At 46.5% G+C, this 11,335-nt stretch overlaps 1 protein-coding gene across 2 annotated transcripts; it reads left to right on the top strand.

Annotated features, from left to right (window-relative positions):
• Window positions 1-441: 441 nt before the first annotated feature.
• LOC115437190 (chromodomain Y-like protein) lies at window positions 442-11,280 on the top strand. 2 transcript variants are annotated; one of them, XM_030160385.1, is made up of 8 exons: window positions 442-658; window positions 1,645-1,947; window positions 4,128-4,545; window positions 4,868-5,118; window positions 5,296-5,468; window positions 5,544-5,754; window positions 8,744-8,887; window positions 10,020-11,280. In XM_030160385.1, exons 1-8 carry the CDS (start codon window positions 635-637, stop codon window positions 10,176-10,178), a joined length of 1,683 nt encoding a protein of 560 aa, XP_030016245.1. In that variant the 5' UTR covers window positions 442-634; the 3' UTR covers window positions 10,179-11,280. The 2 variants fall into 2 exon arrangements, with proteins under 2 accessions (XP_030016245.1, XP_030016244.1); XM_030160384.1 differs by lacking the exon at window positions 10,020-11,280 and adding an exon at window positions 9,279-9,811 and having other exon boundaries at window positions 1,645-1,952; window positions 4,133-4,545; window positions 8,744-8,912.
• Window positions 11,281-11,335: the final 55 nt, after the last annotated feature.

Raw genomic sequence — 11,335 nt, 5'->3', positions numbered from 1 at the left:
GAGCAGAGGGGAAAGTACACAGCCTTGGGGGGTTCCAGTGCTGATGGTCATGGTGTCTGAGACCGTCTTCTCCAGCCTCACATGTCCCTGTCTGTCAGGAAGTCAGTGATCCAGCAGCAGATGGAGTCAGGACCTTTCAGCAGGGACAGCTGCTCCTGGAAACACCTCGGACCAAGTCCACAAATAGGATCCTTGTGTGGGTTCCCGGGGAATCCAGATGCTGCAACATGCACCAGAACACCTGGGCGTCCGTCCATTAGGTCCACGTGTGGGTCCTGCTTTTAGGGACCAGTTTCAGAGAAGCACCCACACGTCAGTTCTCAGCAGTACTGAAGCATCTACTCCATCTTCACTGATGAACATGACAATCTTTGACAGGAAACAGCGTCGTTTATGAAATAATAGTCGGTGCTTCCGGTGTGCTCTTATTGTGGAGGCGCCTCAGCGGATGTTTTGTGTGTCCACTGGTTAAGCTAACAGCTAACGCTGAAGTCTGATAAAGTCATCGATCCGCCGCTGATCAGTCACTAATCACCACATCTGATCGGGTCGATCCTTTGAGCATTCTCTCATGTTCGGCGCGTGACCGACCGACGAAGCTTCTGGAAGCTGTTCGTGCACGCGTACAGTCTCCATGGCTACGGAAGAGTTCTACGAGGTGAGCTAACGGCTAATGCTAACGGCGAACTTTTAGAAACTGAAAGTGTGACCCAGAAAAGTTACCGACAGTCCGCGTGAGGCCACAGGGAGAGCCCCCGAAGCCGCGGGCTGACCCGGTGTGGTGCCCGGTCCGGGTTTTGGACCGGTCCGGTCTGTGTGAAGCTGACAGTTAGCATCAGCGTTAGCCTAGAGATTAAAGTTAAAGCTAGCTAACGGCTAACGGATCACACTCAGGAACCGGGTCCTGGATGCTCTAGAAGAACCCTCCGCTAAGGTTCTATGAACCAGTGTCTGGAGGTTCTGTGACCGTAACTCATTCATGCAAGATCAACATTCAGAACTTTAACCCCCTCCCCTCATAGACTGTTTTGAAAATGGTTGTAAAGTTTTTAAAGTTCGTTTTTCCATTTGATTCCACATTGGTTATTCCCTATCCCTTAACCTACGCTATCCCTTAACCTACCCTAACCCTTAACCTACTCTAACCCTTAATCTACACTAACCCCAACCTAATCTAACCCTTAACCTACCCTAACACTAACCTACCCTTACTCTACTTAGCCCTTATCTACGCTAACCCTAACCCTAACCCTAACCCCTAACCAACCCTAACCTCTAACCCTATGAGCTGGTACTAATGACACGAGGCTGCAGTCACACTAAGGCTTGTTCTGTTGTATTTTATACCCGAGTATCTTAGCGTATTTGAGTAAACCAATGTTGATTGTCATCGTCTGTTATGTTACTTTGTTCAGGTTCTCACTTCAAAGACTCAGAATGTTTTCATGTGTTACTTACTTTTAGTGATGTGTATTCTGATGTTGATTCTAATAGTTTGAGGTTTGACATCTGGATTCATGGTTTTATTGTCTGACAGTTTTTGTCTTGTTGTGTCTGTTGCTACTGTTAAGTTCTCTTTAGTAAATCCTTTATTATTGCCTTCATTCTAATAATGTATGTGGTGTCGGTGCCTTGTGTTTTCAGGTAGAGCGGATCGTAGATAAGAGGAGGAACAGGAAGGGGAAGGTGGAGTACCTGGTCAGGTGGAGGGGTTACGGTTCGGAAGGAGACACCTGGGAACCCGAAACGCACCTGTCCACCTGCATGGTCTATGTCCACGAGTTCAACCGGCAGCATGCCGAGCGTCACCAGGACGCCGCCTTCCTGCGCTCCACCCGCAGCCTGCCTGCCTCTCAGCTGAGCCCCGCCCACCAGCTGGCCTTTAGACCGGCTCCCGCCGCCGCCCGCAGTGACATCAGTACCGGGTTGACGGCAAACTGCCTTCAGGTCAGGCTGCCGCGTCATGTGGCTTAGGGTTAGGAACAGGGTTAGGAACAGGGTTAGGAACAGGGTTAGGGTTAGGATCAGAGGTCGCGTTAACCAAAATATTCCGTCATTGACAGATTTTTTTTTTTAAATGACAGAAAATTCTGAAGGCCTTCTGTCATTTTGACAGATTAAAATACTGAGGGTCATCGTTGTTTAGCTGACTTTAGCCAAAATTAGATGCTACTTTGCTAGCGAAAAATGTGAAGACAGCCGAGTCTCCTTAGTTATTTTAAAAAGCCCAGTAAATGGGATGGCATTGATAAACGCGGTGAAAAAAGAGGGACTGATGCGGTGAAGGATGAAGGACAAGCAAGTTATACACCAATTCTTATGGCATTTGGTGTGCTATATGTACGCATTTTCTACCTTTCATGTGTTATTTGATGGCATGTCAATTTGTGCCCAGATCTGTGGTTCACGTAACCCGAACCCTAACCCTCAGTGCATGGTATTTGACACTGCATGAACATACACAAGGAAAGCTTATAATGTCTACAGATAACACACCAATTAAAAGTGGCGTATATAATTATGCGAGTCATGATTTAAAGTTGGTTTATCAGCCAGCAGCAACTACAGTTGCTGCATCATTGAGATGTTTTTGAATATTAAATACTACTAAATATATCTCATTATCATTAAAAAATAAAAATGTGAAATGACAGATAATAATATGTTATGATGGAATTTTTACAACCCTGTCCATCAAAATGATGGACAATAAAAATGTCTAGCACAACCTCTGGTTAATGTATATGGAAGAGACATCATGGCTGTCTGCTGCCTCCATCCATCCATCCATCCATCCATCCATCCATCCATCCATCCATCCATCGTCTTCCACTTTGTCCGGGGCCAGGTCGCGGGGACAACAGTCTAAGCAGGGATGCCCAGACTTCCCTCTCCCCACAGGTCAACGCACTAGTAAAGGGTTAGGGTTATCCAACTATTTCTAAAAACAATGGTCAGGTGTCAGCAGATGACCTTCAAAGACTGAGTTTACCTCCTGCACCTAACCTGAGGACAACACTGGTCTACACTGTGTTTGGGTGGTTAGGGTAAGTTGGTTTCATGGTTAGGGTAAGTTGGTTTCATGGTTAGGGTTAGTTGGTTTCTTGGTTAGAGTTAGTTGGTTACATGGTTAGGGTTAGTTGGGTTTTATGGGTAGAGTTAGTAGATCACATGGTTAGGGTTAATTGGTTACATAGTTAGGGTTAATTGGTTACTTGGTTAGGGTTAATTGGTTTTATGGGTAGTTAGTTGATTTCATGGTTAGGGTTAGTTGGTTTTATGGGTAGAGTTAGGTGGTTACGGTTAGTTGGTTTTATGGGTAGAGTTAGTTGGTCACATGGTAAGGGTTAGTTGGCCACATGGTTGGGGTTTGTTGGTTTCATGGTTAGGGTTAGTTGGTTTCATGGTTAGGGTTAGTTGGTTACATGGTTAGGGTTAGTTGGTTACATGGTTAGGGTTAGTTGGTTTCTTGGTTAGAGTTAGTTGGTTACATGGTTAGGGTTAATTGGTTACATGGTTAGGGTTCGTTGGTTTTATGGGTAGAGTTAGTTGGTCACATGGTTAGGGTTAACTGGTTACATGGTTAGGGTTAATTGGTTTTATGGGCAGAGTCAGTTGGTTACATGGTTAGGGTTAGTTGGTTTTATGGGTAGAGTTAGTTGGTTACATGGTTAGGGTTAATTGGTTACATGGTTACGGTTAGTTGGTTTTATGGGTAGAGTTAGTTGGTTACATGGTTAGGGTTAATTGGTTTTATGGGTAGAGTTAGGTGGTTACATGGTTATGGTTTGTTGATTTTATGGGTAGAGTTAGTTGGTTACATGGTTAGGGTTAATTGGTTTTATGGGTAGAGTTAGTTGGTTACATGGTTATGGTTAGTTGGTATCAGAGTTAGTTGGTTTCATGGTTAAAGTTGGATTTTAGAGACCTGGTTGGGGTTAGGTTAGGGTTGGGGTTACATAAATATGTATTAGGGTTAGACCTGATCTGCTGCTGCTCAGACATCAACACCACAACACCAGATGGTATCGTCCACCATTAACCGTGTCTCTGCTCCTTTACGAAGACATGTCCTGGTCCTATCATCTTAAATTCCATTCACTTACATGTAGTTCGTCCATCTCCAGGTGAGACCATCCGACCGTCCGCACCTGTCCACTTTCAGCTCCGCCCATGCCGACCGCTTCAGCAGCGCTCTGATGTCAGCATCTCCGGTTGGATCTGCGCGGCGCAGTGTTGACTTGGCCAAGACTGGCATCAAAATCCTGGTCCCCAAAAGCCCCATGAACACTCGTCTGGACCAGGAGGAGGAGTCTCCAAGCGAGGCGGCCCACAGCCTGGAGGCCCACGATGCTCACCTGGACCCGCCAGAGGTGGCGCTGCTGGAGAAACCGGCCGAGACCACCGCAGTCCAGCTGGGACCGGGGGAGGAGAGGGCCCGCATGGGGACCAGACCCAGACCCAGCAACAACCAGAACCAGAACCCGCTGTCCCCGCCGCGACTCCCAATCACACCAGCCGCCATGCGCTCCCTCAGTGGCTCAGGTAAGGTCAAAGGTCATACTACAGATGAGACCCCCTCTGTCACGGTCAGGTGGTCTTTGTCCTGGTCAAGCGGTCTTTGTCCTGGTCAAATGGTCTCTGTCCCGGTCAGGTGGTCTCTGTCCTGGTCAAATAGTTTCTGTCTCAGTCAGGTGGTCTCTGTCCTGGTCAGGTGGTCTTTGTCCTGGTCAGGTGGTCTCTGTCCGGTCAAATGGTCTCTTTCTTGGTCAAATGGTCTCTGTCTCAGTCAGGTGGTCTCTGTCCTGGTCAGGTGGTCTTTGTTCTGCTCCTGGTCTAGGTCTGATGGTCCCTGTTCTGCTCTCAGGTTCTTCGCTGTTGGAGGCTTTCTCCGCCAACGGGACCCCTGCTGCCCAGAGCGCTGTTACTGGGGCGACCGGTGCCTCAGGAAAGCGGCGTCTGGAGGAGCGGTCGGCTTTTGACAAACGTCTGCGGTTCAGCGTCCGGCAGACGGAGAGTGCCTACCGCTACCGAGACATTGTCGTGAAGAAACAGGACGGATTCACCCACATCCTGCTGTCGACCAAGAGCTCAGAGAACAACACCCTGAACCCAGAGGTATGTTTCCACAGCGACTGAGCTCAGAGAACAACACCCTGAACCAGGGGTATCCTCTTTGTAATAACTGACAATTTTCACAATATTTTTTAGTATTCCATTATTGATAAGTGATTCTTCTTTCAGTGGTCTGTTGCCATGGTAACCTCAGATGACATTCTTTATTCTTGTGTCAAGGTGATGAAAGAGATCCAGAGCGCCATGGCGACAGCGGCATCAGATGACAGTAAGCTGGTGTTGTTTGGCGCCGTTGGTAGCGTTTTCTGTTGCGGTCTGGACTTCCTGTATTTCATCAGACGACTGACGGACGACAGGAAGAAGGAGAGCATCAAAATGGCCGAAACCATCAGGTGGTGCCTGAAAGGGGGGGGGGGGATGTCACACAGCAAGGGTTGACCTCTGACCTCTCTCTATCTCTATCTCAGGACCTTCGTCAACACCTTCATCCAGTTCCGGAAGCCTATTGTGGCAGCGGTGAACGGGCCAGCGCTGGGCCTGGGCGCCGCCCTCCTGCCGCTGTGTGACGTGGTGTGGGCCAATGAAAAGGCTTGGTTCCAAACACCGTACACTGCATATGGACAGACACCGGACGCCTGCGCCTCCTTTACCTTCCCCCGCATCATGGGTCTGGCCTCAGTAAGTATATGATTAGACTGGAACCAGATAAACCAGGATAGACCAGGATTAACCAGGATAGACCAGAATAAACCAGGATAAACCTGAATAAATCAGGATAGACTAGGATTAACCAGGATAGGCCAGGATTAACCAGGATAGACCAGAATAAACTAGGATAAACCAGGATAGAGCAGGATTAACCAGGATAGACCAGGATAAACTAGGATAGACCAGGATTAACCAGGATTAACTAGGATAAACCAGGATAAACTAGAATAGCCACGGATAAACCAGGATGGACCAGGATAAACTACAATAGACCAGAATAAACCAGGATAGACCAGGATAAACTAGAATAGCCCAGAATAAACCAGGATAGACCAGAATAAACTAGGATAGACCAGGATAAACCAGGATAGACCAGAATAAACTAGGATAGACCAGGATTAACCAGGATAGACCAGGATGAACCAGGATAGGCCAGGATAAACTAGGATAGACCAGGATAAACCAGAATAACCTAGGATAGACCAGGATAAACTAGGATAAACCAGGATAAACTAGGATAGACCAGGATAAACCAGTGTCTTTGAGTTGTCTACTGTCTCTCACAGGGGCGCGGGGCTTCCCCACACTGCATGCTCACATGCATGTCGAGTGAGAGAGAGACAAATCAATTGAACCGAAATCCCGCGGTCCATAAGGGCGAATTGTCCCGTGCAGGGCAGACTGAACGGTTCACGGTCCTGAGTACCATTGTATCCCTTGTCTGAATCCCATTTTGATCTAATGTCATCTACTTTATCCAACTCTGTTCTGTTACCTGTACATCTGCAACAGTGACACCCAGACTGGGAACCAATATGTAACAATGGAGTTTCCAATCAATCCCCATCACATGACCCTTAATAGGTCCGTAGAGGTTGGAGGTCACTCGCAGGTGGTGTAGGTGGTATGGGTCAACCATAGGTGGTGTAGGCCAGTTGTAGGTGTTGTAGGTCAGCTGTAGGTAGTGTAGGTCAGCTGTAGGTGGTGTAGGTCAGCTGTAGGTGGTGTAGGTCAGCTGTAGGTGGTGTAGGTAGTGTAGGCCAACTGTAGGTGTTATAGGTGGTGTAGGTCAGCTGTAGGTGTTGTAGGTTAGCTGTAGGTATTGTAGGTCAGCTGTAGGTGGTGTAGGTCAGCTGTAGGTGTTGTAGGTGTTGTAGGTTGTGTAGGTCAGCTGTAGGTGTCATAGGTGGTGTAGGTCAGCTGTAGGTGTTGTAGGTGGTGTAGGTCAGCTGTAGGTGGTGTAGGTCAGCAGTTAAAGGTCCTTTACAGACTTTCTATCTGATCTGTAAAAGTTTCATTTTCTCTATATATGTCTGATTGTAGTCCACATTTTAAAATGAGATGATCTTCACCTAAACAGATTATTTTCAAATCCTATTTCCATCTTCCCTGGTCAGGTTGGACCAGACTGGACTGATTAATGGCAGACTTACGTCACCATGACAACAACACATCGACCGACAGAGTTTAGTAGAAAGAAGTAAGATGAACGAGTGAGGAGTCAGATCTGTCCTGTGAACTAAACAAAGGGATTAGTGTAGTTGTAATGGTGGACACTGGAACTGCAGCTGGACTGTCAGAAAGAAACAGAAAACTAAAGGGTGGAGTGTACAAACCCAGACTAAAACAGAGGGAAACCTGTGCATTGAACCCATGGATAGAACTAAGGATAGAATTAAAGCAATGAAAACAGCTGCAGTTGGCCCTCTTCCTTCTCCACAGGTATAGAATGCTTCTGTTCTTTACACAAATGCATGTGAACATTGGATTGGACTCTAGTGTCTGTTGGTAGCTCAGTCAAACACTTAATTAACACTTGTGTGTTAGCCACAGGGCTAGCTCTGTGACAGGTCTAATCTGTTGGATTTGGAGCATTGTTTCAGTCCAAACTAAGGGCTTTGGAAGGTCACACTGAAATGGTTCTGGATGGAGTTGAATGTTCATGCCAGGGCCTGGATACTAAACTGCCCTTCAGGAACAAGAATCATTCTACCAGTAGAATCCTGTGAATGCAGAAGACTGAAGCAGCTAGAGCTGAACCGAACTAATGCACAATAAGGAAGATGAAGAAGGACAAAAGGCATTTAGGAAAAGGACTGAATACTGTGGGTTAAAGCTACAGCAGATGGATATTATTGGGACAGGTGTGAACCAGCGGTCTGTGAGGAACACTGAGGAGCTCCAGAGGAAAACAGACAGAGAAGCAGGAGTCGCACTAACAGTTTGGTTTCACTTTGGTTTTCACTGCAGTTACTAAACTATGCTACAAATGGACTTGATGAAGTTTGTTTGTTGTCTCAAACATCACTCTGCACCTGCAAGTTACTGTGTGGAAAAAAGAAATGCAGAGTTGGAAAGAGGATCAACTCTTCAGTCATTAACTTCAAAACAAATGCAGCCTTGGACACAGTTCTGCCCTTATGACAGTAGGAGCTAGTGCTCATGGGAAACAGAGTCTGTGTCCCTTAAAAACACCAACAATTCAGACAAAAGGTGTCACTGTAATCCACTGTAAATGAATTCTACACACGACCTTTAACATCAGTCACCATGAGATCACCCAGCCATTCTAAACCAGCCCTAGTTAACCTGTTCTGTTCTAGCATTAGTAAACCTGTTCTATACCAGCCCTAGTTAACCTGTTCTGTTCTAGCATTAGTAAACCTGTTCTATACCAGCCCTAGTTAACCTGTTCTGTTCTAGCGTTAGTAAACCTGTTCTATACCAGCCCTAGTTAACCTGTTCTGTTCTAGCATTAGTAAACCTGTTCTATACCAGCCCTAGTTAACCTGTTCTGTTCTAGCGTTAGTAAACCTGTTCTATACCAGCCCTAGTTAACCTGTTCTGTTCTAGCTGTAGTTAACCCATTCTATACCAGCCATAGCCAAGCCAGTCTGTTCCAGGCTTCTATTCTGTTTCAGGTCAAGAGGTTAAGTTAACCTGTTCTATTCTGTTCCAGGCTAATGAGCTGTTACTGAGTGGCAGGAAGTTGACAGCTCAGGAGGCGTGTTCTAAAGGTTTGGTGTCGCAGGTTCTTTGGCCTGGAACCTTCACACAGGAGGTGATGCTGCGGATCAAAGAACTGGTGGCAGTGGATTCCCTGGTAAGTCCACAGGGTTCTACAGGTGGTTTAGTATTAGTATTAGTATTAGGGTTAGTATTAGTAATAGGGTTAGGGTTAGTATTAGTATTAGTATTAGGGTTAGTATTAGTAGTAGGGTTAGGGTTAGTATTAGGGTTACAGTTAGAGATAGCGGTAGGGTTAGTATTATTATTAGTATTAGGGTTAGTATTAGTATTGGGGTTAGGGTTAGTGTTAGTATTGGGGTTAGTATTAGTATTAGGTTTAGGATTAGCATTAAGGTTAGTATTAGCATTAAGGTTAGTATTAGTATTAGGATTAGAGTTAGCATTAAGGTTAGTGTTAGTATTATTATTAGTATTAGTGTTAGGGTTAGTATTAGTATTAGGGTGAGAGTTAGCATTAGTCTTAGGGTTAGGGTTAGTCTTAGTGTTAGTCTTGATGTTAGGGTTAGTGCGAGTCTTAGTGTTCGTACCTAACTCTAACCCCAGTGGGTCAGGTACTAACTCTAACCCCAGTTTGTCAGGTGCTAACTTTAACCCCAGTGGGTCGGGTACTAACCCCAAACCCAGTGGGTCAGGTACTAACTTGAACCCCGGTGGGTCAGGTACTAACTTTAACCCAGGTGGATCAGGTACTAACTTTAACCCAGGTGGGTCAGGTACTAACTCTAACCCCAGTGGATCAGGTACTAACTCTAACCCCGGTGGGTCAGGTACTAACTCTAACCCCAGTGGATCAGGTACTAACTCTAACCCGGTGGGTCAGGTACTAACTCTTACCCCAGTGGGTCAGGTATTAACTCTAACCCCAGTGGGTCAGGTACTAACTTTAACCCCGGTGGGTCAGGTACTAACTTTAACCCCGGTGGGTTAGGTACTAACTCTTACCCCAGTGGGTCAGGTATTAACTCTAACCCCAGTTGAACAGGTACTAACTCTTACCCCAGTGGGTCAGGTACTAACTTTAACCCCGGTGGGTCAGGTACTAACTTTAACCCCGGTGGGTCAGGTACTAACTCTAACCCCGGTGGGTCAGATACTAATTCTAACCCTGTTCAAATAGACATGATGGTAGCAGCTTCCTGACGGTTTTTGTCTGTGTTCTGGACCTGTCCTGGTGGTCGGGTTCTGGTTCTCCTTCTGTGGTTCAGGTTCTGCAGGAGTCCAAAGCCCTGATGAGGAACACCAGTCGCAGTGCTCTGGAGCAGGCCAACGAGCGCGAGTGTGAAGCCCTGAAGAGGATTTGGGGTTCATCACAGGGAACGGACTCCATCCTGCAGTACCTTCAGAGGAGGACTGAGCTCTGCTAAGACCAGGACCTGAACTGGACCAGGACTGGAACAGGACCAGGACTCCCAACAGTGACTCAGCAGACCTCGGTCCTTCTGCTCCTTGAACTCAGAACTGAGTGGACTAGAACGTAGAGTTTGTCCTACAGCTTTTAGACTTGGTCCAGTTGGAGCGTTTCAGAGCTGGAGTCCTGTGGTGTCAGCCCGTTGACTTCCATCACACGCTGCTGATGGGGTTTGGATCAGAACCACAGGGAACAGTGGCAGAACCTGCTCAAGTAAGGAAGGGCAGTTCAGCCACGCAACCCCCAGAAGACAACTGGAGAGGAAAAGGTTCAGAATGTCAACAACAGCAGAACAAGTGTGGAAATGAAAAACATGGATCATTTCCCACATCAGTGTCCCATCAGTGTCCGTCAACACGGTTCTCCCACATTTACTGTTGTGTCTGGACTCATGGATTTAAACCGGTTCCTCTGTGGTCTTAGAACATTGGTCCAAAATGATGTTTCTCACTGAAAACTGTTAAATCCTCCAAACTGAAGACAGTGGATGTGGACTGTAAACCACTGAGGATCTGACGGGGGTCTCATGGTTCTCATGGTTATGATGGTTTACACTCGGTACTAAGTTCAAAGGTTGTGGGACTAAGCAAGCGTCCTCCTGGTCTTCGTGGTCCATCTGGTCCATCCAAACCCACAGCAGGATTATTGTAGTTGTGTAACTGTGGGAATGTGCTGATCTGAGTATTTGTGCGAAGCTTCGTTAACAGTTTGTCTCTGTGGACGTAACCTCTGACCTTCTTCTTCATGGACAGAGTGGAGGACTTGAACTGGCTCTAACCTTTGACCTTAATGTTTTCTGTTGTAGCCTTTTCATAACAGGACAGCTGATTTAAAATGAATTTGTGTATTAGGCCCCACCCACAGGACTAGCATCTGAGTATGTGGTCATGGCCTGACAGTCCTGACCGTGGGCTGGGTTTGTAGTTTTCATATCAGACTCTGAATGAGCTCAAGTATGAACTTGTCATTTCATAATTTGGTGCAGTTTGTTTTTTTCTAACTATATCCTTTCTCTGTATTTTCAAACACCAGAAAAGGAAAATTAAAGATGCAAATGAGTGAAAAAGTAGGAGGAGCTTACTAATAGTCCCACCCGGTGGCACCCCCCCCCAA

Source organism: Sphaeramia orbicularis, chromosome 17 (assembly GCF_902148855.1).
Source record: "Sphaeramia orbicularis chromosome 17, fSphaOr1.1, whole genome shotgun sequence".
Taxonomy (NCBI): Eukaryota; Metazoa; Chordata; class Actinopteri; order Kurtiformes; family Apogonidae; genus Sphaeramia; species Sphaeramia orbicularis.
This window is presented reverse-complemented; position numbering and strand designations above follow the sequence as displayed.